Source organism: Pogoniulus pusillus, chromosome 2, assembly GCF_015220805.1.
Source record: "Pogoniulus pusillus isolate bPogPus1 chromosome 2, bPogPus1.pri, whole genome shotgun sequence".
Taxonomy (NCBI): Eukaryota; Metazoa; Chordata; class Aves; order Piciformes; family Lybiidae; genus Pogoniulus; species Pogoniulus pusillus.
Window position 1 is genome coordinate 42,994,367 of NC_087265.1, and position 25,993 is coordinate 43,020,359.

Here is a 25,993-nt window from a genome sequence, read left to right on the forward strand (position 1 = left end):
TCATAAGCTTGAAAAATAATTTTTATTAAGATACAAAAAGAATAGGGAAAGCAGACATTGTAATTAAACAATGTAATTAAATGTAATTTTCTTTCATCAACAAATACTGCAAGTACTAAAACAATAAAATAATTATTTAAGTTCTTGTCAACAGTTAGAAACAGAGGAAGGAATTTAATGAAACAGAAGCTAAAGTTTTCTGATATGGAAAATATTTGGCAGCATCTTTTAGTCCCACAACAAAATATCCATGTAAAGAAGTATTCCCTATTTACAACAGCATATGCAGTGTTCTGGTTTACAGGTACTAAGAAGCATTCGTGTACATTCGATTTTAAAATCTAATTTGTGCCATCATTTCTCAGTTTCATTAATGTTGGAAAAAAGACTGTGTTCTGCTGTGTGCAGTTCTGCATGACAACTTGTAAAGACCATTAAAAAAGAATATTTTTTCCAGGCTTCTTTAAAAAATAGCACTTGTAATGTTAGGTCTTGTAACTTCTTGCGTTTTTATAGGAATCCAGACTTGGAAAGTAAGCTCTACAGTCATGCCCTGTAAAAATAACAATGTAGAAGATTTCCAAATGTGCAGAAAACTTCTGATCAGAAAGCCAGAGTTCCACCTTCCATTTATATATTTGAAAATACATCTTTTTGTTTCCCATATCCACTACTATTACACGTAAATACAGGCAAGAAAAGCTGCGTGAAAGGAAAGTTAATAGGAGGTCACTTTTAAGAAGCAGCTTTAGGAATATGGGGTTCTGTCCACATAAAATTACTCTCCCAAGTCCCATATATTTTTATTTAGCACTTGAACTAATCTTACTTATTGCAAGGATACTTAAAGACCTTTTTAATCAGTTCAGAACAGAAATCAAAAGTCTTTAGGGTGTTCTATCTGTTTTAAATGATGCACATGAAGGCTGAGCGAGGTTTAGGAGCTCACAGCTACTGAATCTCATGTGAACATTTCAAAGACCAAGGCAACTGGAAGCCCACAGTCCATCCACAATTAGATATCACTGATTATGATAATTTCCCAGAGTAGAATTTTCCAGCTCTCACTGAGTTTCTGCTACCACATTTAACATCAAAGTTGAAAATCAAAAATATAGTCTGACAGACTACCCTCTTAAGGTTGCTAATCCTTGATTAGTTTTATATCATCAAGAATAGGGAAGTAAAGAAATGCCACCATACCTTTTTGAGTATCATTACCCTTGAAGAGTACATGCAATAAAACAGAAAACAAGGCATACTGGTTACTACAGATTAACTGTAACAGGATATAGAACCACCCACCTAAAAGCTCTTGATTTCAATACATCAGATTCAGTGTTTTAACACAAGAAATCACACATTTTGTGGTGCTTTTCCAAATGTACTGTGTGGTTATGAGTTTATTCCAGAACAGTGCTTAGATAATTGACTACCTTCCACACAAACACATTCATTAGATAACTTAGTACTCTGCAATATTTGAACGAGCTCATTTTCACGGGTGGATGAGATGCAGTAACTTAACATGTTCTTGCCTGTGTGTCATGTGGAAAGCTAGCATAGTAAATTACTGAAGCAGTTGACTTCATGTGTTCACTTCACTTGTTATACTTCAGAAGCATTAATAGAGCATATCTCACAAAAGCTAAACATGCAGCTGCCTGCTGTAAGATGCTTAGTGATTTCTCCAGACTTGTTGATTGGACCGTCATGAGATCAGAAGAAATGAAGATGGCACAGTTTAGTGTTCTCCACAAGCTACTGTAAATCCTTCTTTCTACATAACCGTCAATATAGAAATTTGTGATGCATAAAATAACCATGTCCTGCCAGCTGAGAACCAATGTTGTGATCAGTGGTGCATAGTCCAGTTGAAAGCTTGTAGCTAGTGGTGTTCCTCAGGGATCAGTACTGGGTCCAGTTTTGTTCAATATTTTAATCAATGACCTGGATGAGGGCACCGATAACACCAGGCACCAGTACAGACTAGAGGTTATCCTGCTGGAAAGCAGCTCCACAGAAGACCTTGGAGGCTTAGTGGACAGTGAATTGTCTATGGGACAGCAATGTGCCCTTGGGGCCAATAGGGCCAGCTGCATCCAAGGGTGCATTAAGAAAAGTGTGCCCAGCAGGTCTCGGGAGGTTCTCCTCCTGCTGTACTCTGCCCTGGTGAGACCACACTTGGAATACTCTGTCAAGTTTTGGGTTCCCCAATTCAAGAGACAGAGATCTGCTTGACAGAGTCCAACAGAGAGCTATGAGTAAGACTGGAACTTTAACATCTCTCCTATGAAGAAAGACTGACAGAACTGGGGCTCTTAGTCCTGAGGAGAGAGGACTGAGAGGGGATCTTACCAATGTCCATAAATATCTGAGGGGCAGGTGTCAAGATCATAGAATCATAGAATCAAGCAGGTTGGAAGAGACCTCCCAAGATCATCCAGTCCAACCTATCACCCAGCCCTGTCCAGTCAACTGGACCATGTCACTAAGTGCCTCATCCAGGCTGTTTTTGAATACCTCCAGGGACAGTGACTCCACCACCTCCCTGGGCAGCCCATTCCAATGGCAAACCACTCTCTCTGTGAAGAACTTCCTCCTAACATCCAGCCCGTGAAGGTGCCAGTCACTTTTCAGAGGTGCCCAGTGACAGGACAAGGGACCGTTGGTACAAGATGGAACACAGGAGGTTCCAACTCAACATGAGGAGACCTTCTTTACAGTGAGGGTGAGGGAGCACTGGAACAGGCTGTCCAGAGAGGTTGTGGAGTCTCCTTCTCTGGAGACTTTCAGAACCCACTTGGATGCATTCCTGTGTGACCTGCACTAATGATCCTGCTTTGGCAGGGGGGTTGGACTTGATGATCTCCAGAGGTCCCTTCCAATTCTGTGATGCTGTGACTCTCAGAAGCTGCTATCAGTCCTATTTGAATTTTATGCTGAAGCTGTGCAGAACAGTTTCAGGGAAGACAGATGCGGAACTTAAACCGGGGAAAGATCCATTACACATACTGTGATTGGAGGAGTGCTCCCACAAGAGATTAATATTCCTTTTGTCATACCTGAATTCTACAGAGGCATTTAAAAGCAGGTGTTTTCTCAGATGAAACAATATACCAGTGCTAGGTGGGTCCCAGTCACCCATAATCAAATGTAAGTGGAAATAGAGAACTTCTGGGATGTAGTCCTTGAGTACCAAAGCAAAGTTTTGCAAATAATTTCCTGTGCTAGCTTTCTGTACTGCATTCACCAAATTCTTACATGTTCAAATCAAACAAATGAGGTGCTTCCTGCCAGCAAAGACTCAAAATAACTCATGGCCAAAATTATTTGTACTAACACAACACTGGACTACAGTATCACCTATTTTCTGAAGTTTAATGTGTTTAAACATTTTAAAAAGCTGAACTATGTAAAAATGGATGTATTCTTTATATGCTATCTGAAACTGCCAATATTGTAATATGAAGAGTGGTAAATTTGGACTTGTAGTGCACTCTGCACATTTTACAAGATACTATAATAGAGAGGCTCATCATTTTGGAAAGTGCAATCGAAATAATCTGCTATAATTATTCTTCTGCAAAATAAATATTGCTTTCATATGTGACAATGATGAGCATAATGCATTAAAAGTCTGATTACTAGAAAGAGATATAAAAGTAAAGTGCCAGTGGAGACTCAACTGTATTATTTAAAACTTTCATTTAACATTAAAAAGTCATAGAGTTTATATAGTTTCCTTATAGACTGAAGTGCACCTTTGTGCCCATGACAGTGATGATTGTCATGGACATGAAGATGTGTGGGGATACAAAACCTGGCCTTCAGTTAATGGGTAGCATTTTAAGCAACTCAGCAAAGCTCAGTTGTTTCTCAGGGGAAGCATTTCTCACTCCACGCTTCTTTCTGTGACACTGCTAGCAGTCTTCTTTGGTTTCAAATCTCCTAATTTCTAGTCTAGTGCCATAAATCATTATAACTGAACAATCACTAAAATGCTGCCTTCTGAGATAAAAGAAAGACTTGGTTTAAGTGATACATTATTTTTTCTAAGTGCAGATCTGCAGCTTTCCAAATAAGGCAAATTCTGTATGTGGATATCTTGCAATTTGCAGTAATGATTGCACATAATCTAAAGCCAAATGTTGTCTGTATACAGTATATTTAGTAAAGCTGGTTAAAAAAACAGCAGATACATTCAGATTTTTAAAATTGGAAATAAACCCCAGAAGTTTTTAAAGGAAAGGTAACATTTAATGAAAATTTCAGACAAATTTCCTTTCCTTCATTGAATTCAAAATTCTAATTAGCAAAAGTGCTGAATTACTTCAAATCCTGTAGATCTTAGCAGCTAGTGAGGGAGTTAATCAGCTTGAGTAATGAGGACTTTTAAAAAGTGAACATTACCAGAAAAATTATGTGTGACCAACTAAATTCTGCTGTCTGGTATACTTCATTACTCTCATTCACAGCCTTCAAAATCACTCAGAGCAAAATTTGTTCTCAGTTTTGTTAACTTTTCATGGCTACAGGAGAAATATTTATAAACATTAAATTAAGAAGTGATACAGAAAACGTGTTTCCAGTTAAGTGATTTTTCAGTGATGTGATTTCATTCATGCTCTCATTTTTTGTAAATGAAGTCTGAACATGAATCAAAAAAACATGTTCAGAACTTACTGGAATTTAAATTCCTATGTAGAAAACATTAGTATTTTTGAGCAAGCTATACTGAAAATAAAGCCCTAACCTATTTATGTATCAATATAACTAAACTGGAAGGAACCAGGGGAATTTAGCAGTGTAACAGTACTGTTACTCCGTTCATTATTTTACATAGTTGATCTTTGGCCTGCTTCATCAAGTCTGAAGTTTTGTTTTCTGGCTGCTTCGCTATTGATCTTAAGCTCAGATTTATTTGCATTACTACCATCTGTAACGCTGGATTCCGCTTCTTTGCCTTCACGAGTCCCTCCAATGGGCCGTAGAATTTTAACGCTGTCTTCTGGGGGGCGCTTCCAGTGGGGCCTGCTTGCCATCCATAAAATCAGTGCACCAAATATGACGAGCAGAAGACCGAGACAGTTGACAAAAATTGCCTCTGGTGGGGATGAAGAATATGAAGGATTTTGCCTTTGGAAGGGGGAAAAAAAAAAAAAAGGTCAGTCGTTTTAAAGACAAGGTGGTGTAGAAACAGCAGTCTCCTGATGGATAGGACGTCTTTTTCAAACCAAACAAAATAGAATGTCCCAATACTAGGTAGTTATTATTCTGTGCAAATGGAAATAACAGTTTGCAATGAATAACTTTGATAAACAAGTGGAAAAAAAAATACTTACAATGAAAAGAGAAGCTTTTCTGTGATGCCCATGAGAGCTGTTGCGATCACTGTTGCAAAGATGGTGAGACCCGAAAACACATGTATTGGCATAAGGGCTGCTCGGATGGGCATTGGAGCAAAAGGGAGCAGAAAGACAGCTAAACCCGAGAAAAGCTAAAAACAGAAGAGATAGATAGTTAAAGCTATGTGGGAAAACCATCATAAAAAGCCCATTTAGAGATGTCTTCAGGTACCAATTTGAAAAGAACTGACAATTTATTTCTGAATGTGTTTCCCTTCAATACTGAAGCAATAATCCAGGATTAACACTTGGGAAGCAGACATGGATTACTTTACAAGCAATCTCACTTAACATCGTTGTCTGAACGTTTTAGTCATGCTAAAACTGCAACTTAACTAATTACTGGAAACACAAGTTTTCAATATCACTAATTCAGTGATATGCTGAAGTTGTGTGCAGCTACATTTTTATGGTCTCTTCAAGTCTTGTTTCTCTGCTTATGTTACAGAATTGCATATAAATAAAGATCAGAAGTCAGTCTAACCTTCTGATCTGAGTGGACTAAATAATGTTACCTTATCAGAGTTTTAACTGAATTAAAGTACATGTATTTAGAAGGTAAATGATCAGTGTATCTTACAATTCTTTATCTTAACTATTAGAAAAAGTGGTGATGCTAAGTATAGTGGCAGCACAGATTTCTGTGCAATAACTGCATTATTAAGACAAGGAAACTCTTACTCATTAGATGTTATTCAACTGTAAAGAATATACTCGACAAAACTGCAATACACTTTCTTTTTTCTAAGTGTTAAAAACACTGTTTCAGCACTCTGTCCTGTATGCTTCTAGCCCAAGAAGTGAAGGATAGAAGTCCAGAAAGCAAATCCCTCTGCTCATTAGGTTTTGGGTTTTTGTTTGTTCAGGGAGGTTTTGTTTGGTTTGGTTGTTTGGTTGTTTGCTTTTTCTGCTTGATCATCAGATAATGATTGCTTTTTTTCCTTCATAGTCTTTTGGCAAAAACAGAAATAGCTATCACAATAAAAAGAAATAACTATAGACTAAACCTGAGGGCATGCCTTCTCTCCTAAGCCAAATGTAAAATGTACTAAGTTGGCTGATTTTAGATTATGATAACTCTAATTGTCTGCCAATAGGAGCAGTTAAAAGCTTGCACACCAACATTTTGCTAATTCAGAAAAACTGGTTAGCCAGGAGTAGCTTAGTCAGATGTGAGAGCCTTTAGATCTGCACTGCACCCTGCAGCACTTGTTCTGCTGATAAATGGAAGTGCCTACTTAAAATTATGCTAGCTGGAAAAAAAAGGAAAATAGATACTTGAGACTTCCTTAACAAATGCTCTAACTGCTGCCAACAAATCAAATCACTTGCTTCAGCTTCAGTGGCTTGCAGATCTTAGAAACACACTACTGTATAACTGAATAGTAAACTTCCATTATTTTAGCAAATAAACAAAACATGTTTTAAAATACATTTTTCTTTGAAGTCAAGAATTCAGTATTTGCACATTTACATCCTAATTTGCCAAATCACAGAACGTAAAATGGGTATCCCAGTAGTTAGGAGTGTATTATTGAGAGCCTGTTGTGCCTGAATCACTCAACACATTCTTCAAATTCATACACTGTTTATAAATACATTTAGATTCTGACCTGGATAGCATAACCTATAATAGCAGCCAAGCCAATCCAGCTGTGCAGACTGTACATGTTAGGTATGTTGCCGGCATTGTGGAAATCAAACGCAGATACCACAGAAACAATTGCAAGAATCATAGCTATGGTATTTAATCCAGCATGTATGAACTTCATTAGGAGTTTGCTGCACTTCCATGTCCAGGGCAACCTATACACAATAATAGCTGAAGAAAGAACAGAAAAAGATGTTATGCCTTGTAGGATAATTTTTCTCAGATTTTAATGATCATGCTCCATTCATATAGCTTCATTGTAAATTACATAAAAATCCAACCTTTAATCCTCTAGAAGAGACTCTTAAAAGGCTTTTTCTCCTGCACACAGTATAGCATATTCCAAATATACAATTGAGACTTAAATATAGCTTTTAGGGAGAATTCTTCCAAATTAAAAAAAAAAAACAATAATTAAAGCATCTTGCAAAAAAAAAAGAACAGTGAAGAACTTTTTTCTTAATTTCTGTAATTTTGATTTTTTTCCTGCTATTAATCAGATGGGAAAGGCTCAATTCTTATATTCAGAAGACCACCTATTGAGAAAGTGTGTAATACTAGGTTTTAATTTTTTCTTCTCTTTGCCAACTTTGGATAATGCTGTTCTCTCTTTGCATAAATACTTACACGACTATCACTTGCACTGATAGTAATAGGACTGGTTGACTGGATAGGGCTGGGTGATAGGTTGGACTGGATGATCTTGGAGGTCTCTTCCAACCTGGTTGATTCTATGATTCTATAATTCTATGACTACTTTAAATGGGAAAATGCTACTCAGCATAAGGGAATGATAATCTGACTTTTAAGAGACAAAAGGATTTGGCAACTGCAACCCTTCCAACACTTTATGTGAATGTAAGGAGGTTTGCCTATATTTGCATTAATAATTCTATCAGTGTCTTGTGCAGTCTGAACCAAACAACTTCTAATGACCTAACTCTAGATGGTCCATAAAAATAACTTTAGAGTCTAGAGCTTCTTCATGCCAAAATCCTTCCTCAAGATGCCCACTGCTCCTTGCCATGACTGTCCCTTGCTTGTCATATGATCCAGGTGCTTTCCATATGGAAAACAGACTAGATCACTGAAGCCCCTGTACATCTGATTACAAACTAGGTAGTAACTTTGGATGTGTGACAGTACCTAATATTCAGCACATATTCAAGTAACAGAGAGTAAATATTTACAAGGAAATCTGATCACTTGACCAGTATAGGCCAATGCCCAAAATTTATAACATCTTGCTCAGTTTTCAACCTTTGGTCTCAGAGGGTCAAGTTCAGGCTAAAATGTTTGTATGACACTTTTCTTTAGTGTGTGAGATAGGTCATCTAGTTGGTTTAACTTCCAAAATCACTATCAAACTCCTTAGTTGCTCATCTATGCAGTATCAGATCTCTGTCTGGGGCATGAATTTTCTGGGCTGTTTCCCTTAAACAGTATGACAGAATAGCAAGGGACAAAGACTAAGGACTTGGACACGTGCTAACAATACCATGCATTAGTATGTCATGTGCCACAGCCCAGGACATGATGCATGATAGTACAATTCAATTTGATCCTCCTCCTGTGAGGTCTATATAAGTTATGCATTGCAACTTGAGCAGATCTGGCTGTTTGCCATTATGAAAAGACACAATCCCATTTCCCCAAGACCACTTTTTTCCCACTTCTGTGTGCTGCCCTGTATTTGGTTTGACTGAGATGGTATTAGTTCTCCCTAGAGTATCTTTCCAGTACTGTGTTGTGCTAGTTTCAGGCTAACTGGAATATTTTAATGAGATAAAATAAGATTACAGACTGTGAAAACAATGGTGATGTCTACTTCACTCAGAGGCTTGCTGAGATGTATAAAACCAGTAACACAATTATAGATAAGACAGAATGTGTGTCTCTGTTGGAGTCAGTGTCTGTGCTTTTCTCCCTGGTCTTCTTCTCTGTAACTAATCCTTCTGCTTCTAACCCCCCTTGCCAATCCTCCAAGTTCACCTTGCATGTAAGGCATGTTCACCTTATCCCTACCTCTGGGATAAGGTAGAGGGGTAGAAAGAAGGTGGAAGGGTAGTTGGGAGCCCCTCTTGGGGACTCTGATTTCTGGGAGGGCTGTTGTGTTTCTGTATTACCTTTAACTTGTATATTTCTGTATATAGCTGTATATATTTGTGATACATATTGTAAATATCTGCTTGTATGTTATGCTAAGCTGTAAATACAAAGCTTCATTCCTTAACTTCCAGCTGGCTGAGTCTAGTCTGGGTGGTTTTGTAAGAGTAGGGGGCGAGGTAACTCCCAAACCATCACATGTATTTCACAGTGATGTAGCTTGGTGTTGATAACACAGCACTGTTTTGGCTACTGCTGAGCCAAGCACCAAGGCTGTGCTTTTCCAGCATTTTGCACCCTCAGCAGTAGGCTAAGGGATGGGCAAGATCTTAGGATGGGACACAGCTGGATCAGCTGACCCAAAAGGACCAAAGGGGTCCTGTCAGCTCAGACATAAAAAGCCAAGCAAAAGAAAGAAGTGTTAGGACATTCATTGATGCCATCTGTCCCCCAGAGCAACCGCTGCATGTATTGAAGCCCTGCTTCCCAGGAAGTGACCAAACATTGTCTGCTGATGGGTAGCAGAGAATAACATCTTTGTTTACTCTTGCCTTGCTTTTCAACCTATTAAATTGCTTCTATCTTGACTCACGGACCTTTTGTTTTATCTTCCCTCTCCTCTGTCCCTCTAAGAAGGGGAGTGATAGAGCATCTGGCCCCCAGCCAAAGCCAAACCACCACATTCCCTCTGTCTTTGTCACAACTGGTGGTTTTTTGACCATCAGGAGGAAGCAAGACAATCTAGGGAACAAAGAGAGAGGAGGAGGAAGACTCTGCTTTCAGTAGTACAAGCTTTTGAAAACTGACTCAGACATGATGCGTAATTTCATCTAAAAAATGAAAACAGGCAGGGTTAAAAGCACATACACATTTCTACTGCTAAGAAGCTAAAGCAGTCCCATAAAGAACTTTCTCAAGGTATGACTGTGATGGATTATGCAAAATAATAATCTGTATTAATTTTGATATCCAGGCAATGATTGTTAATAACTATGAAAACTGTTTATTAACATTAAAACTCGCCAGAAAACTTATTCACAAGGTTCAAAATGCACAGGGAACAGGCAAAACTAGATCCCTTATTTCTTAAAGTGGCAAACACAAACATTATACTGAAAGAGAAGATTCTTGGCGTTAATTACACCGCTTATCCACTAGAGGACACAGGATGCTCCTTTCTGCTTATGGCAGAAGGCAAGCAATGAATTGAAAAAGACTGCAAGTATTTACTCACAAAATATTGTCAGACAGTACCCAAAGCACGTGGAGGGGTTGCTGTCGGAGTTTGCCAGGCTCTTTTTTCAGGAAGCTGGGAGTTTATAGCACAGTCTCTGACCTGGTTCCTCTTGATTCCCAATTAAGCAGAAGCCTTGCAGAGGGGGCAGGCAGGATGCAATGAGGAGCAGCAGCAGCAGCAGGTGCAAATAAAACGGCAGAACATGGCAGAGCACACTGTGTATTTCTTTTATCAATGTAGGCTGAGACTAATGGGCCTTTGGACACAGAACAGTGTCCTGGCTTGCCCAGACATGTTTTTCTGCTCTCCCTCCTTCTGCTATGGGGAGAAGGAACCACAGGAAAGAGGACAAATAACCTGGAGCCACTAAATCTAAAGACTCTGTCCTGCCCAGACTTGTTTACATCCTGTGGTAAACAAGGTACATACACACTTAGCTTGTGCCTGCCTTGTGCAAGGCTTATGTTTTTCCCAAATTTGGGTAAAGCAAGCCTATGTCTTTCTCTAATATGGTCAAGCTAGGCTAACTGCCATTCTGATTGGCTATTCTGTGTGCAAACACCCATTAGTCTCAGGCTGTATTGATAAAAAGAGATGAGCAGGTAACACAATGTACTCTGCTCTTGTATTCGTGCTTGCTTGCCTGCCTGCTGTTGCCTGCTGCCATGCTGTGCTAAGCTATAAACTAACTCTGCCACAAAGTAACAAACCCTGATACTCAGGATTTATTTGCCTGGAAACTTCACTGCCTCGAGTTTGCCAGGAATGGGCTCTAAATCCCTCCACGCGATCGGCCTGCATAGCCAGCATGACATCCATGCTAAGGCTGCACATTGCAAGACATCCTGCCATTACATAGAAATGCCAGGAATTAGCTGCTTATCCCTTGAACAAATGTTTTGTTATCTTTGAGGCAGCCTCACCTCTGTGCCTGAGAAGATTATGGAATACATCCTCCTAGAAGCTATATGAGAACACCTGGAGGACAGGGAGGTAGTTTGAGACAGCCAGTATGGCTCCACCAAGGGCAAATACTGCCTGACCAACATAGTGACTTTCTCCATCAGTGTAACTACCTCAGTGGACAAGGGAAGACCAACATATGTCATCTGTCTGGACTTCTGTAAAGTCTTTGACACAGTTCCCCACAACATCCTTCTCTGTAAGATGGAGAGAAAATATACATAGGAAAAAGCTGCAGAAAACCTCCCCCTCTTTTATTCTAAGAAAATGTATGCCTATACAGAATACACTTTGAGCAGGGAAAGTGGTATAAATCTTAGTGAAGTCATGAGGTGTTAATCATCGCTTCTTTATAGCCTGAAATTACACTTCCTGTGACCTATTGAGCAATATTATATACAATGGCCTGTTTATTGCTCAATGGTAATTTGTAACTTGCAGCCACAAAGCTGAGAACACACCCTACTCCCACTGAAGAGAAAAAATGACACTTTGCAGTGTATCTTCAAATCACGTTTTCTTCATAGACAGCCACCCTCTGTTCCATTGAGTTCTTTGAGGACCAGGGAACACTGTTACACATGGGTAACCCACTCTGGGTACAGTTTCAACACTTTGTTATAGCTCAAATACTAAAGCCATAAAGAGAAATGTATACTGGAAACTAAAATGCTTATAGCTCAAATACTAAAGTCACAGAGAGAAGGGTATATATATATATATATATATAATGAGGAATGCTGGGTAACTCTACTGACCAAAGAGCAGGCTATGCTCACTCTATCCAACTGACCAGCAAAACTCTTGAGATGCATAGACAGCAGAGCTGGCAGGCACTTATCTTCTTAAGGTAGGCATCCCCACCGGGAACCGCACCGTCATGGTGGCATGACTGGTGCTGCTCCAACCCAGCTACCTAGGCTCTCAGTATATATGGGTTCAGAATTCTGTGACGTATGGCCAGGACATCCCAGAAGGCCGAATGAAGGAGAACAGAGCTCCTTTATTTTGGAATCTGTTACATACCATCTTTCCCTACTGCTGATGCACACACTTGCAAGCCCCGTATCTCTAGTAACCTAATGACGATCGGCCCGTTGTAACTTCTGATCAAACACATACCAGCTCTTCCCTCTTACACCCTCTCCCTCCTGCATCTTCCAACCTCTGACTGGCTGAGCTCCTGCCAAAGCACAAGTGAGCACATATGTGATATAAACAGCATTTTCCGCTGGAATGAATGTCCAGATGTGCTGGACAAGTTTTCTGGCTCTTCATTCAGCGGTGAAGCAAATGTAAATATGTTTATTAACAATTAAGTTTGTCTAGATGAAATTCTAGTTTGTCTTCCATTATAAAGAAAAAAAATACTTCTGCTTACCACTTATACTCTATGTCTCCAGAAGTTCATAGAATCACATAATCAACTAGGTTGGAAGAGACCTCCAAGATCATCCAGTTCAACCTATCAGCCCTATCCAGTCATCTAGATCATGGCACTAAATGCCTCATCCAGGCTTTGCTTGAACACCTCCAGGCACGGTGACTCCAACACCTCCCTGGGCAGCCCATTCCAATGCCAATCACTCTCTCTGTGAAGAACTTCCTCCTAACATCCAGCCTGTACCTCCCCCAGCACAACTTGAGACTGTGTCCCCTTATTCTATTGCTGGTTGCCTGGGAGAAGAGACCACCCCCCATCTGGCTACAATGCCCCTTCAGGTAGTTGTAGACAACAATGAGGTCCCCCCTGAGCCTCCTCTTCTCCAGGCTAAACAACCCCAGCTCCCTCAACCTCTCCTCATAGGGTTTGTGTTCCAGGCCTACATTACTTAACAACAGTAAAATCTTTCTTGGTCTCTCCCACTAAAAATCAGCGGTAAAACTGTGGGAGAATTTCCACTATTCCATGCAGTATTTATTTTCCCTTCTTGTGACTTCACTAATAGTTCACTTTCATGTTGAAAGTAGAAGGAATTTTGTTGATTATTAAAAACTACTGTTGGAAGTTGTCATCTGTATCAGATTTTCTCATTAGTTATAATGCCATTAGCCTAAATCGACACTACCAAATGCCAGATATTTAAGATAGAGTCCAGCACCCTTATTTTTGCAATATTTAACACTAGTTTAACATATTCATAGGCTGGATTAGCCCCTCCTTGGTGCTCTATCACTATCTATTTTTTAAACTTTACTGGGTGCATTGTATTTCTCTTTCCTACATCAATACTGTCTATGAACTGTAGTGTGTCTAATTTACTTGTTTGCTTGGAATTGGCCAATTATGTTAACAGCAAAATCATAGTTCAAACTCCACTATCCACATGGCCTCAAGGAATAACATTTGCACTGAAGACCTAACATTACTAATTGTGTGGGATGGAAAAAGAAAAAAAAAAAGTTATGTTCCTGTTGGAAGTGTAATGGGAAACATTTGAAAGTCAGTCCAAGGCTGAATTCTGCTCACTCAAAAGTTAATGTACTCCATAAAAACAAAAGCAAGCTCAAGCAAAAATACAGTACTGCATCATAATCACCATGTGCTAATTAAGCAACAGAATTCAGAATTCATTTTAAAGGCATATTTTACAGAATAATTTACTCTGAAGTCGCAGCAGAGGAAAGTTTGTGGTGCTACACTTTCTCTGGCACAAACCTTGTTCCTGAATCTAACTTCTGTGGTACTGAACTTTTCTCCTCTTGGGACGCATGAGCAAGCCAAAAGAGGGAGCCAAAACAGAGAAACTTTCCTAGGGCGGCATTTCTGGCGTTTCGATTCTCAGCTTGCATAAATGCAGTCTAACTAGGAAAACACACCTCGCAAGCATTCACGACTCCAAGTGCGAGGCAGTCTCAGGCCAGGGTAAACAAGTGCCTGCAGGAAAAAAAACCTCAAACATATATAGCCGTTTCAGCTTCTTAAAAGGGACTCTTTGTCCCTTCTTGGCGAGTGCTGGGTTTCCTAGACCGCTCCAGCCGCCCCTGGCGGACCGCTGTACCGCCTCTGTCACCCGCTTGCCGGGCCGACGCCCCCTGATTCCCGACGCCCCCATCTCCTCTCCCCGCTGCCCAGGCTCCCCCTGCGCTCAGCTCCAAACGGCTCCGCCTCGGTCTGCTCCTTGTCAGCCCCGAGCCCCGACGCACCGATGCCTTGGATGAAGACGAAGCCCGTGATGATGAGGATGGGGTGCCAGTTGAACTCCTGTGCGCTGCCGTCCCAGCTCAGCCCTCCGCGGTACTGGAAGACCCAGACGAGGGAGAAGACGACCGATATGAAGCCGACCAGCAGCGCCGAGACCAGCAGCGCCAAGAACTGCACATAGCCCTCCATCTTCCAAGCCCGGCGAGCTCTGCAAAGGAGGGGCCGGCCGGGCGTGCGGGCGGGGTCTGGCCAACGGCCCGGGCCGGCGGAGCGGCGGGCGGTGCCGCTCCGTACCCACCGGGGTGGGACAAGGCAGCAGTGCGTACCCTTTCGCTCTGCCCGGCTGCGGAGCAGCGACTGCTGGCGGGCTCAGCAGCGCTTTCTGAGGGGGAGGGGACTGCTTTGCTTTTCTCCAAGCAGTTTTTAGGAGCTTGCCGAAAGTTTCTCGCTCCCTCGTTCAGAACTGTGCCGGAAAGAAGCCGGTTCGGTGTCAAGGACGCGCCTCCGTCACCGCGGCGAGGGTGGGGGGGATTGATTGCATGTCTAGTGCGTATGGTTGTAGTGGAGCTCATCGGATAAGGCGAGTGAGGACAAGGACGGGCGCTAGGAATTTACAGACCTGCCGTAAAGATAAGCTATAAGAACCATAAACGCGATCTGATAAAGCAGGAAGGTGGCTGAGATGGAGAGGCAGACTGCGCAGATAAAATCCAGAGCACCAACACTGATTAGAGACATTCATGGACTGTACTTCAGCAGCCTTCTGTCAGGATCACACCCTGCCCGTTGGATTCATGAAGTCTAATCAGTTTCGTATATGGACTGTGGCCTAATAAAGTCTTTCGACATTATTCTGTTTAGTAGCATCGACTAAATGTCCACTAGCAAAGAAAGGGAGTGTACAAACCTTAGGACAACTCCCACAAGTATGGAAAGGCCCATTGCAGGGAAGTTGCAGAAGAAAATAAAACAGCATCACAAAAAAGGCATCAAGCAGCACTAGTAAAAAATATAATTTGATAGATCAGACCAGTTTTGTTAAGTCATTTGCTTTTTTCTTTGCTGTAGAATGGGCTGCCCAGGGAGGTGGTGGAGTCACCATCCCTGGAGGTGTTCAAGAAGAGACTGGATGAGGCACTTGGTGCCATGGTTTAGTTGACTGGCTAGGGCTGGGTGCTAGTTAGGACTGGATGGTCTTGGAGGTCTCTTCCAACCTGGTTGATCCTATGATTCTATGATTCTATGTAGCAGGGTGCCCAAGCATATATTCAGCTACCTGAAGGGTGGTTGTAGCCAGGAGGAGCTTTCTCTCTTCTCTCAGATGGCCAGCACCAGAACAAGAGGACACAGCCTCAAGCTACACCGGGGGAAATTTAGGCTCGAGGTGAGAAGAAAGTTGTTCAGTGAGAGAGTCATTGGACACTGGAATGGGCTGCCCGGGGAGGTGGTGGAGTCGCCGTCCCTGGAGCTGTTCAAGGCAGGATTGGATGTGGCACTTGGTGCCATGGTCTAGCCTTGAGCTCTGTGGTAAAGAGTTGGACTTGATGATCTATGAGGTCTCTTCCAACCTTGGTGATACTGTGAACACTACTGATATTTGATTATCTTACTGTTACGATATATGCATAATGTCAAAATACCTATGAAGTAGAAATATGTTAAGTGGTGGAGAAAGAAAAATACTATGCACTCTGACTAGTCTTTGAGCTCATGCTCACATGATGCTTGAATAAATGAAAGGAAATAGTTTTATGGAACTTGAAATAGTTTCAGTAGAATGTCTGCCAGTTTAAATCCAGTGCTTGCTAAAGCATTGGAAACACCTACATACAGAGATGTGAAAACCAAGACAGATTGGAATGAAATGTAAATATGTTTCTTCATTATTTAATCTCCTAAAAATAAATGCTGGGCTCTGGCATTTTTAAGGAAAACTTGAGCATCTTTTGTATAATGATGTCTGACTTTAATTTGCATAGGTTTGGTGCGACTGCTTGTCAGGATTTAAGTGGTAACAATAGTAACAAGAACACTGATAGCGTTAAGTTTCACAGGTCACAGTATCTAGAAGTGAAAGTTTTGTGTGGATTGATTAAATTAAGTGAATCTTTCTATTCTTTACTTGAAAACCAGCACAGAATAGAATCATACATCTGCCTCCTTATGCACAATAAATGTCATGTGACTGTAACAGCAAAGTCTTTACACTTGATCAGTTCTGGGGCTGTTTTTATTTGTTAAAGATATTTTTATCTCTCTGGAATCCTTTGCTCATTGTCTCATATTTTCAAACATTTAATGTTAAGTTAAAGAGTATGGTAATATCTTTCAGATTTCATTTGAAATGTTACAGATCACAAAGCGTGGGTTTCATCATGCTTGTCAGTTCCATACAGGGAAGCACTAAATGGTTATATGTAATTCCAAAAAAAAGGATTCATAGGCTTCCACATATGTGCATTCTTTCCAGTTGCATGAGCTGGTCTAATAAAACATCTTTGCCATTGTAAAGCAAACATAAAATATTTATTTTAAGGTGTCTTCTATAGAAGCATAGAAGCAACCAGGTTGGAAGAGGCCTCCAAGATCATCCAGTCCAACCTAGCACCCAGCCCTGTCCAATCAACTAGACCATGGCACAAAATGCCTCGTGCAGGCTATTCTTGAACACTTCCAGGGATGGCAACTCCACCACCTCCCTGGGCAGCCCATTCCAATGCCAATCACTCTCTCTGGCAACAACTTCCTCCTAACATCCAGCCCATACCTCTCCTGCCGCAACTTGAGACTGTGTCCCCTTGTTCTGTTGCTGGTTGCCTGGCAGAAGAGACCAACCCCCACCTGGCTACAGCCTCCCTTCAGGCAGTTGTAGGCAGCAATGAGGTCACCCCTGAGCTTCCTCTTCTCCAGGCTAAACACCCCCAGCTCCCTCAGCCTCTCTTCACAGGGCTGTGTTCCAGGCCTCTCACCAGCTTTGTTGCCCTTCTCTGCACATGTTCCAGTACCTCAGCATCTCTCTTGAATTAAGGAGGCCAGAACTGGACTACCTAAATCTCCCAATTACAAAATACTTCCAGTTCCCACTGATTTCAGTGAGCTTTGATTACCTCTAGTCACCCTGATAATCCCATATAGGAACCTTCTACCTGAGTGAATTTTGTTTATGCCTAAAACTATACTTCTTAAAAGACCTTCACGAGTTCCTATGGCTCAAATTGCTGTACCCTGTTAAAGCTGCCAATAACAAGGGCAAACGTAGAATTTAATTGAAATGAAAAATGAAGCCCAGTTTTGCCAGTTAACCATGAACAAATCATTTTAAAAACAGAACTGTAGAAACAGGACACCTTTCAGAGTTAAATAAACCTAACATGAACAAAGTGCAAAGTAAATTGTTAGACAAAGTTAGATACACGCTATGGAATGTATGTAATGCAGATGGTATTTCAGAGAGCACACTTAGTAACTTCTGCCTCTATCTCTGCTTGTTTCCTGTTCATCTACCTCTTCTTGCTCCATTTGATACATCTGTCAGATTCATAGCACAGCTGCAGTGTCTGAGAGGATTGCATGTTTACATGGGGATGTGACACCACATAGCTGACTGTTGAGGGATGAATTATTCACCTGATAATCTGTCTGGAACATAAACTCCCACTGGCATAAAAATGAAACTAGCCTGTACAGGGCTTTTGAGTCTGCTGGATGGAGGAACATCTGCTTTCATTAACCATTACTGTGGATAGGTGCCACAGCAGTGTGACATCTCTGTTGTTTCACAGAGCCTCCATCTCCTAGGGTGTGGTGATGTTTTTCCAGTACAGCACCAACTGTGTCAGTATGGTGCTCCCTCATAGTTCTGTCAGGACATCACCTAATATGCAGGTCTTTCTTTGAGTTGTTGTATTATCAAAAATAGGGTTAGGATCATAGAATCATAGAATCAACCAGGCTGGAAGAAACCTCCAAGATCATCCAGTCCAACCTAGCGCCCAGCCCTGTGCAATCGATTAGACCATGGCGCTTCAGACCTGGAAGAACCTACAAAGCAGACTGACAGAATAAGACCCACAAAAGAAGCAAAGGCTCACAGGTTATTTTGAAAAGGCAGCAGTGGTCTCCTGCCTCTCTTGTGCCTGCATTATGTGGCTACTGGTCAGCTGCTGGAGTGGGTGCAGAGAAGGGTGACGAGCCTGGTGAGAGGTCTGGAAAACATGACCTATGGGGGGCAGCTGAGAGAACTGGGGTTGTTTAGTCTAGAGAAGAGGAAGCTGAGAGGGGACTTTATTGCTCTCTACAGCTACCTAAAAGGAGGTTGTAGTGAGGCTGGAGCTGGTCTCTTCTCCTGAATTACTAATGATAGGGCAAGAGGAAATGGCCTCAAGTTGTGTCGGGGGAGGTTTAGGTTGAGTGTTAGAAGGAAGTTCTTTACTGAGTGGGTGGTCAGGCACTGGAACAGGCTGCCCAGGGAGGTGGTGGAGTCACTGTTGCTGGAGGTGTTTTAAAAAAGAGTGGATGTGGCACTTGAGGCTCTTGAGGCTATGGTCTAATGATTAAGGATGCTGGGATGAAGGCTGGACTGGGATGAAGGTTGGACTGGATGATCCTGGGGGTCCTTTCCAACCACAGCGATTCATAGTGATTAGATGTTGTGCTGAGGGATTTGGTTTAGTCAAGGACTTGTCAGTGTGAAACTAATGATTGGACTTGATGACCTTGAAGATCTTTTCCAGTCTAAGAAATTCTGTGATTCTGTCATTGTTGCAATACCATTCATACATTTTGACAGCAGCAGCCTAGACATAGATACATTTGAATGCTTGTCTAAGCATCACACCATGTCACCATAGACCATTATTTTGTGCTTTTGATGTAACTTTTAAAATACAGGAAGCATTTCTTTACTGAGAGGGTGGTCAAACACTGGAACAGGCTTCCTAAAGATGTGGTTCATGTCCCAAGCCTGCCAGTGTTTAAGAGACATTCGGACAATACCCTTAAGAACATGCTTGTGTTTTGGTCAGCCCTGAATTGGTCAGGCAGTTGGACTAAGTTACCATTGCAAGTCCCTTTCAACTGAAAAGGTCTAAAGTAGTCTAGTCTAGTTTAGTCCAGGGTAGTCTAGTTCAGTCTAGTGTATTTTCCAGGGCCCAGTCAGAGCTGTAGTTTAGAATGAGGTCATAGTCTTTTTCATAAGCTGCAACTTTATCTCTATTTTAGTATGCTGGACAGGTCACTGAAGATCCAAGTGTCAGAACAGGACATTCCAAACAAGTTACAGTGTCCTTCAAAGTATTTGAGTTTTTCAGAAGCCTGATGGCTGTTCGTGTTGTAAACAAGGAAAACTGCTGAGATAGTCCAGCCAGGTTTGTTCTGGCAGCTATTTTAGCTAATTCTTGTGGAAGCTTTAGAAATACCTTATCTTTATCTTTACCAGGAATAATGGTGGCCTCTTCTCCCAGGTAACCAGCAATAGAACAAGGGGACACAGTCTCAAGTTGTGCCAGGGTAGGTATAGACTGGATATTAGGAAGAAGTTCTTCACAGAGAGAGTGATTGGCATTGGAATGGGCTGCCCAGGGAGGTGGTGGAGTCACTGTCCCTGGGAGTCTTCAAGAAAAGACTGGATGAGGCACTTAGTGCCATGGTCTAGTTGATTGGATAGGGCTGGGTGCTAGGTTGGACTGGATGATCTTGGAGGTCTCTTCCAACCTGGTTGATTCTATGATTCTATGAGTTTAATTCTTGTTTGAATGGCACTAACAAATCATAATGATCCTTTTACTCTCATTGGCACCGAGTTCCATCTCTGAGAAGCAGAAGAACCATGTGAAATTTGCTATTGAGGGCATCACTAATTCATCTTCACAAAAATTACAACTATTGAATGTGACCTTGTTTCCTAGAAATAACCTTGACTCACTCTGCACCCTGGAGAGAGCTTTCACTGAGACAGAGTAAGGTAGATAGTGCAGCTTTTGTCCAAAATTCTATACTAGTTATAGGCCAGTCCTCATTACCTGTGCAACGAAACTGTTTATTGTGCTTCAATCCATAGACATTTTGCTTCTGTCAGTTGAAAAATATTTTTGCAATAACGTCATAAGCCAATTTTTGAAAGTCATGCCAGTGTGGTGCAGCAGCCAGGACTGCCAAAGGGAGATTATCACATTGTATTGCTTGCACTCTTCTTATTTGGCTTGTGCGTTCTTCTCCCGTTGCTCAGCAGCCTTGTCAGTGACTATGTACTCAAGGAGAAAAGCCAGGATGTATGCTCTCTTCATGCCCAGTGTAAGCCTTATCATGAGAAGCCAGGGCTTCCTATCTTTGTGGTGCGTAGGTACTGACTGAGAAATTGCTTTCTCATTTATCAAAGATAAAGGGTAGCACTTCTGGGGCCCCATTTTTGCTTCTCCAACCATATAGCTGATCATTGAGGTGTCACAGTGAAGGGGGGGGGGAAGTTTTTGTTGTTTTTTTCTTTTTTAGAAGTTGGAATGCTGGAGGCTTTGGTCCACAAAACAAAGGTTTATAGGACAGTTATAAAGTCAAGCCAGGTTCCAGGCAATAGAAGGAAGTGGCAGTAGCATTATAAAGGGCTAAATTAGGAAGAGTGTGGTGTCAGCAGTTGGGAGTTTCCTAGATCTCTGCCCTAGAGCGTGGAGATGTGCTGCAGCCATGCTGCAAGTGGCATGTTGAAGGCAGCACATGTATGTAACCAAAGTTGAGCCTTACTGCATCTTCAGAAGATAGTAAAGCTGCCAATGTATGAGTCTGAATGTGGAGCATCCAAGTAAATGTATTTCAGAGCAGTTTTCCCATGTGGCCACTGATAAACAGCTGTTACTGGAGACTGGCTGATGAGCCTGAAATACTGTGGATCATTTTGGTGTGCATCATTTCCCCACCATCCTGTCAACTTAAAATCAGAGCTCTTGATCACTCTGAGGAGTAATTCCAGTGAATTTTATCTTCCCCTTCTGTGACTACTTTATCTCTTCATGAGAAGAAGGTGGAGTTAACTCTTCCCTAAAATGACAATATTCATAAAAACACACTATTTCTTCCCCACTCAAGCAGGAATAAGTGATTTGTACTCCCAGTTTACTAAATAAGTTGCTAAACTTTATCAACCAAAGCAGTTATTTACAGTTGCACAATTCTAACTCTTCACTCTGCTAGGATACCTGTTTTTTAATTAAAAAAAATCATCAACCCTATCTTTTTGCAGTTAATTTAATCTTTTATTATCTAAAGCAAGCAGTTTGACTACTTGACATTTATTTAATCTCTATGTATTAGAATGCATTGACAGAATATTTCTTTAGAGCCCCTGAAAGTTATCTTGGTCATAGTTTTGTAACTTCAATAAAGCAGAAATAACACCGAAGTTATAGTTGCGTAAATGCCAACTCTAGGAACCAGAAAGCTTCAAGTGGTCTTCTCTGAAAATCTAAGATTGCAAAACAGCTGCACAACAAAGGTGTTGCATTAATTAGATGGCATTAATTTTAAATACTGGAATACTTGTTTCCTTCCTTTAGTACTCATAACCTATTCTCCCTGCATATCAGCAGAGATACCATCATGTTGTGATGGTTTGGGTGTTATTCACCACCCCCCCCTTAAGAAAATCACCCAGACTAGACTCAGTCGAGCTGGAAATGGAAGGATGAAGCTATATTTACAGCTTAGCACAATATACAAGCAGATGTTTACAATATATACAGAAATATACAAGTTAAAAGTAATACAGAAACACAACAGCCCTCCCAGAAACCTGAGTCCCCGGAGGGGCTCCCAAGCACCCTTCCACCTTCACCCCACCCCTCTACCTTACCCCAGACTTTGCCTTATGTTCAAGGTGAGCTTGGAGGGCTAGCCAGAGGGGTTAGGAATCAGATGGATTAGCCACACAGATGGCAGGTTAGGTTAAAGAGAAGTGCAGCCCCAAAGATACAGAGCAAACAACTGCGTTATCTGTGTTTGTGTTCTTGTTCTTATGCATCTCAGCAAGCCTGTGAGTGAAGTAGACATCACCACTGTTTCCTTTTCACAGTCTACAGTCTAATTCTTCTCACCAAAATGTCTCAATTAAGCTCAAACTAGCACACATGTTGATACACAGAAACTTCTGTCAGGTACAAATAGGACTAATTGCAATTACTGTACTATTCATTTGTTCTTCACAAGTAACATTTTTGTAGTAAGTATCTGAATCCTCTGTTTTATCTGGGAATAATTAAATTCCTCCATTTCATGGAGCTAAATGCAAAGTTCAGAGATGCCATCCAATTATTAATGGTGAGAAACTGCTCCACACAGATCAATTCACATGCCTTCCAGAAAAAAAAACAGCTCTTTAAAAGTTTTATTCTAGTGACTGTGTCAATAAATGGCACTTATGAAAGAACTCAGTTATGTTCTATAAATTATTTTGTGGTTCAGCCTTAACAACCACATTTTGACTCCTTATCCTCTTTTCATGCTCCTGTCCTTTAGGTTTTGTTTATTCTGGCAATGGCAGAAAGTTTCTATCAAACAACCTTAGGTGAAACCCAACATGAATTCACTTGTCCATGATCTTTCTACTCACTAGACAAAAAGTTCTTCCTGTTGCCCTTTTCCTGGGCAGAATGCCCAGAGATTTTGCTTGAATCATCTAGGAGCAGTTCCTTACAACTGTTCTATAAGAAAACATCCAGTCTCTGTGCCACCCTGCATCTGTGTCCTTTCTAACAAGTATTCCTGATACCAATCTTTGTCATAAGTGGGAAGCAAATTTATTTGCTCATTAGGTGTTCCATCACATGGGATAGCTGTCACAGTTCCCTAAGGAAAAAATGTTTCTTGCTGTTAAGTTTTTGGCAGTCTTCAGTCACTGTTAAGTAATATAGATGGCATTCTTCTCAATAACAAGGGGAAAATAAAAGACAAATGAGAATAAAATGAAAAAGAAACTGTCCTGTTTCAGTAATGGGACTTAGCCAAAAAACAAACAAACAAACAAACTAACTAACTAAAGGAACATTTCTCCACACTGATAATGCAGAATGTTTAGGTGAAGTTATCTAACTGGCAATGTTGGCACAAGTGGTTAAAACCCCTTCTATGTTTGTAAGGCAATCCTGAAGATCTTTACTCGTGTTAACATATATATATATATTTACACACATATATACATTTATATATATATAATTTTTTAAAAATAGAATCACAGAATCAACCAGGTTGGAAGAGACCTCCAAGATCATCCAGTCCTACCTAGCACCCAGCCCTGTCCAATTAACCTGACCATGGCACTAAATGCCTCATCCAGGCTTTGCTTGATCACCTCCAGGGATGGCAACTCCACCACCTCCCTGGGCAGCCCATTCCAATGCCAATCACTCTCTCTGGCAAGAACTTCCTCCTAACATCCAGCCTAGACCTCCCCCGCCACAACTTGAGACTGTGTCCCCTTGTTCTGTTGCTAGTTGCCTGGGAGAAAAAAACAACCCCACCTGGCTACAACCTTCTGGGAGCTGTAGGCAGCAATGAGGTCACCCCTGTGCCCCCTTCTTCTCCAGGCTAAACACCCCCAGCTCCCTCAGCCTCTCCTCACAGGGCTGTGTTCCAGGCCTCTCACCAGCTTTTTTCCCCTTCTCTGGACACATTCCAGCACCTCAACATCTCTCTTGAATTGAAGAGCCCAGAACTGGACACAGGACTCAAGGTGTGGCCTGACCAGTGCTGAGTAGAGGGGAAGAATAACCTCCCTTGTCCTACTGGCCACACTGCTCCTGATACAGGCCAGGATGCCACTGGCTCTCTTGGCCACCTGGGCACACTGCTGGCTCATGGTCAGCTACTATCTACCAGTACCCCCAGGTCTCTTTCTTCCTGGCTGCTCTCAACCACTCTGTCCCCAGCCTGTAGAGCTGCTTGGAGTTGTTGTGGCCAAAGTGTAGAACCCTGCACTTGGCCTTGTTAAATCTCATCCCATTGGCCTCTGCCCACCCATCCAGCCTGGCAAGGTCCCTCTGCAGGGCTCTCCTACCCTCCAACAGATCCACACCTGCTCCTAGCTTGGTGTCATCTGCAAACTTACCATGGCACTAAGCGCTTTATCCAGTCTTTTCTTGAACACCTCCAAGGATATACAGATATTTTTCCTTGGGCATCTAGTGCTAGTGAAAATTATGAAAGACTGAGCTTTTCAGCCCTAATCTTTTAAAGTGTGCATTTGGTTAGACTGAATTTGTTCTTTTACTTGAGGTTTTATCTGCAGACTCTGTTAGCCATGGTGTGAGCAGTGAGTACCTCCTCAAATACACAGGAAGAGCTCAGAATTTTATGCTAGCAGCTCCTTCATCTGATTTTTGTAAAGCTATTCATAAATGGATTTCCTGATCATAAAGCAGGTAGCTACTCTCTGTGGAAAGCAGAGAATATCTTTGTCTTCTGTATTTTATTCATCTTAATTTCTGAATTAACAAATGTGAAATAAACTACATTTGAAGAAGTTACTTCTCTGTTTTTCAAAGCAATTTTGTTTTTCTTTTCTTGTGCTTATGTCACACTTCAGTGATAATTTTGCTGGGCATGTGCACAGGAATATTTTTTCCTCTGTAATGGAAACCATACGAATATCCACTTCACAAATGACTGTTATTCTTTAGTTTATGGAGTTATGCAGATTGTGTAAGAGATTTCTGAGTATCTAATTTGCATTATGAAAAAGAGAAGTGCTCCAGAATCATCACAGGGACATTAAACTGTAGGTCAACAGAGAAGCTCTTATGCATTCATTCAAATTTCCTATCAATTTGATACTGCAGAGTAGTACAGCCCTGCCAGCAATAGTTACCATAAAACACTTACATATAAAATCTCCTGGAAAAGTAAAGTGCTCTCTTTTTCTGGTGGGTGGGATGTGTTTGAAAATTAAACTTGAAATCCAAGCTGTTTGTTTAGGTGGCTGCCACCAAGTATGTCACTTGTGCTTGGTTCAGATACAGGCTTATTATAAAAAAAATGTAAAAAATGAGTGGTTTGTGGTCAGACTTTCCTCCTCTTCAAACAGCAGCTCTTATTTTTGGAATTTTCTGTGGCTCTGCATAAGTACAACAGGCACCAGCACAACCCATAAGTGCTTAGGGACTCTGCTTCTTTGGTAGATCCCAGCCCGTTCATAATTAGGGTTGGGAATTGCTTTAATAATGCAACCAGAAATGAGCATAAAATATGAGTATCTTCTAAAGAGCTGGATCTTCTGCCTAAGAGGATAGACTCATATTGGTTTTCATCCTCGTATCTTACTTAATAGTTGCTTACATTACAGAAGATAATGGACAGCTGCCTTTTCCTGGATACCAAGTGAAAACTTAGAGAAGTGAGGGTAGAAGTAGCACTGCAGAGGGACCTTGACAGGGTCGATGGGTGGGCAGAGGCCAATAGGATGAGATTTAACAAGGCCAAGTGCAGGGCTCTACACTTTGGCC

General features: G+C 41.4%; 1 protein-coding gene across 2 annotated transcripts; it reads right to left on the minus strand.

Moving 5' to 3' along the window:
• On the minus strand, positions 1-14,723 carry LOC135185895 (plasma membrane ascorbate-dependent reductase CYBRD1). 2 transcript variants are annotated; one of them, XM_064163082.1, is made up of 6 exons: positions 14,513-14,723; positions 7,022-7,230; positions 5,346-5,500; positions 4,937-5,139; positions 1,204-1,222; positions 1-553 (listed from the first exon to the last, which is right to left on the minus strand). In XM_064163082.1, the coding sequence occupies exons 1-5, from the start codon at positions 14,697-14,699 to the stop codon at positions 1,218-1,220; spliced, it is 759 nt and encodes a 252-aa protein (XP_064019152.1). In that variant the 5' UTR covers positions 14,700-14,723; the 3' UTR covers positions 1-553; positions 1,204-1,217. The 2 variants fall into 2 exon arrangements, with proteins under 2 accessions (XP_064019152.1, XP_064019147.1); XM_064163077.1 differs by having other exon boundaries at positions 1,204-5,139.
• Between the last annotated feature and the right edge of the window lie 11,270 nt (positions 14,724-25,993).

Coding starts and splice junctions, on each gene's coding strand:
- LOC135185895 (XM_064163077.1), bottom strand. CDS start 14,699: ATGGAGGGCTATGTGCAGTTCTTGGCGCTGCTGGTCTCGGCGCTGCTG. Junction 5,501..7,021: donor TTATAGGTTATGCTATCCAG/GTCAGAATCTAA, acceptor TTCTGTTTTTAG/CTTTTCTCGGGTTTAGCTGT. Junction 5,140..5,345: donor GAAAAGCTTCTCTTTTCATT/GTAAGTATTTTT, acceptor CCCCTTCCAAAG/GCAAAATCCTTCATATTCTT.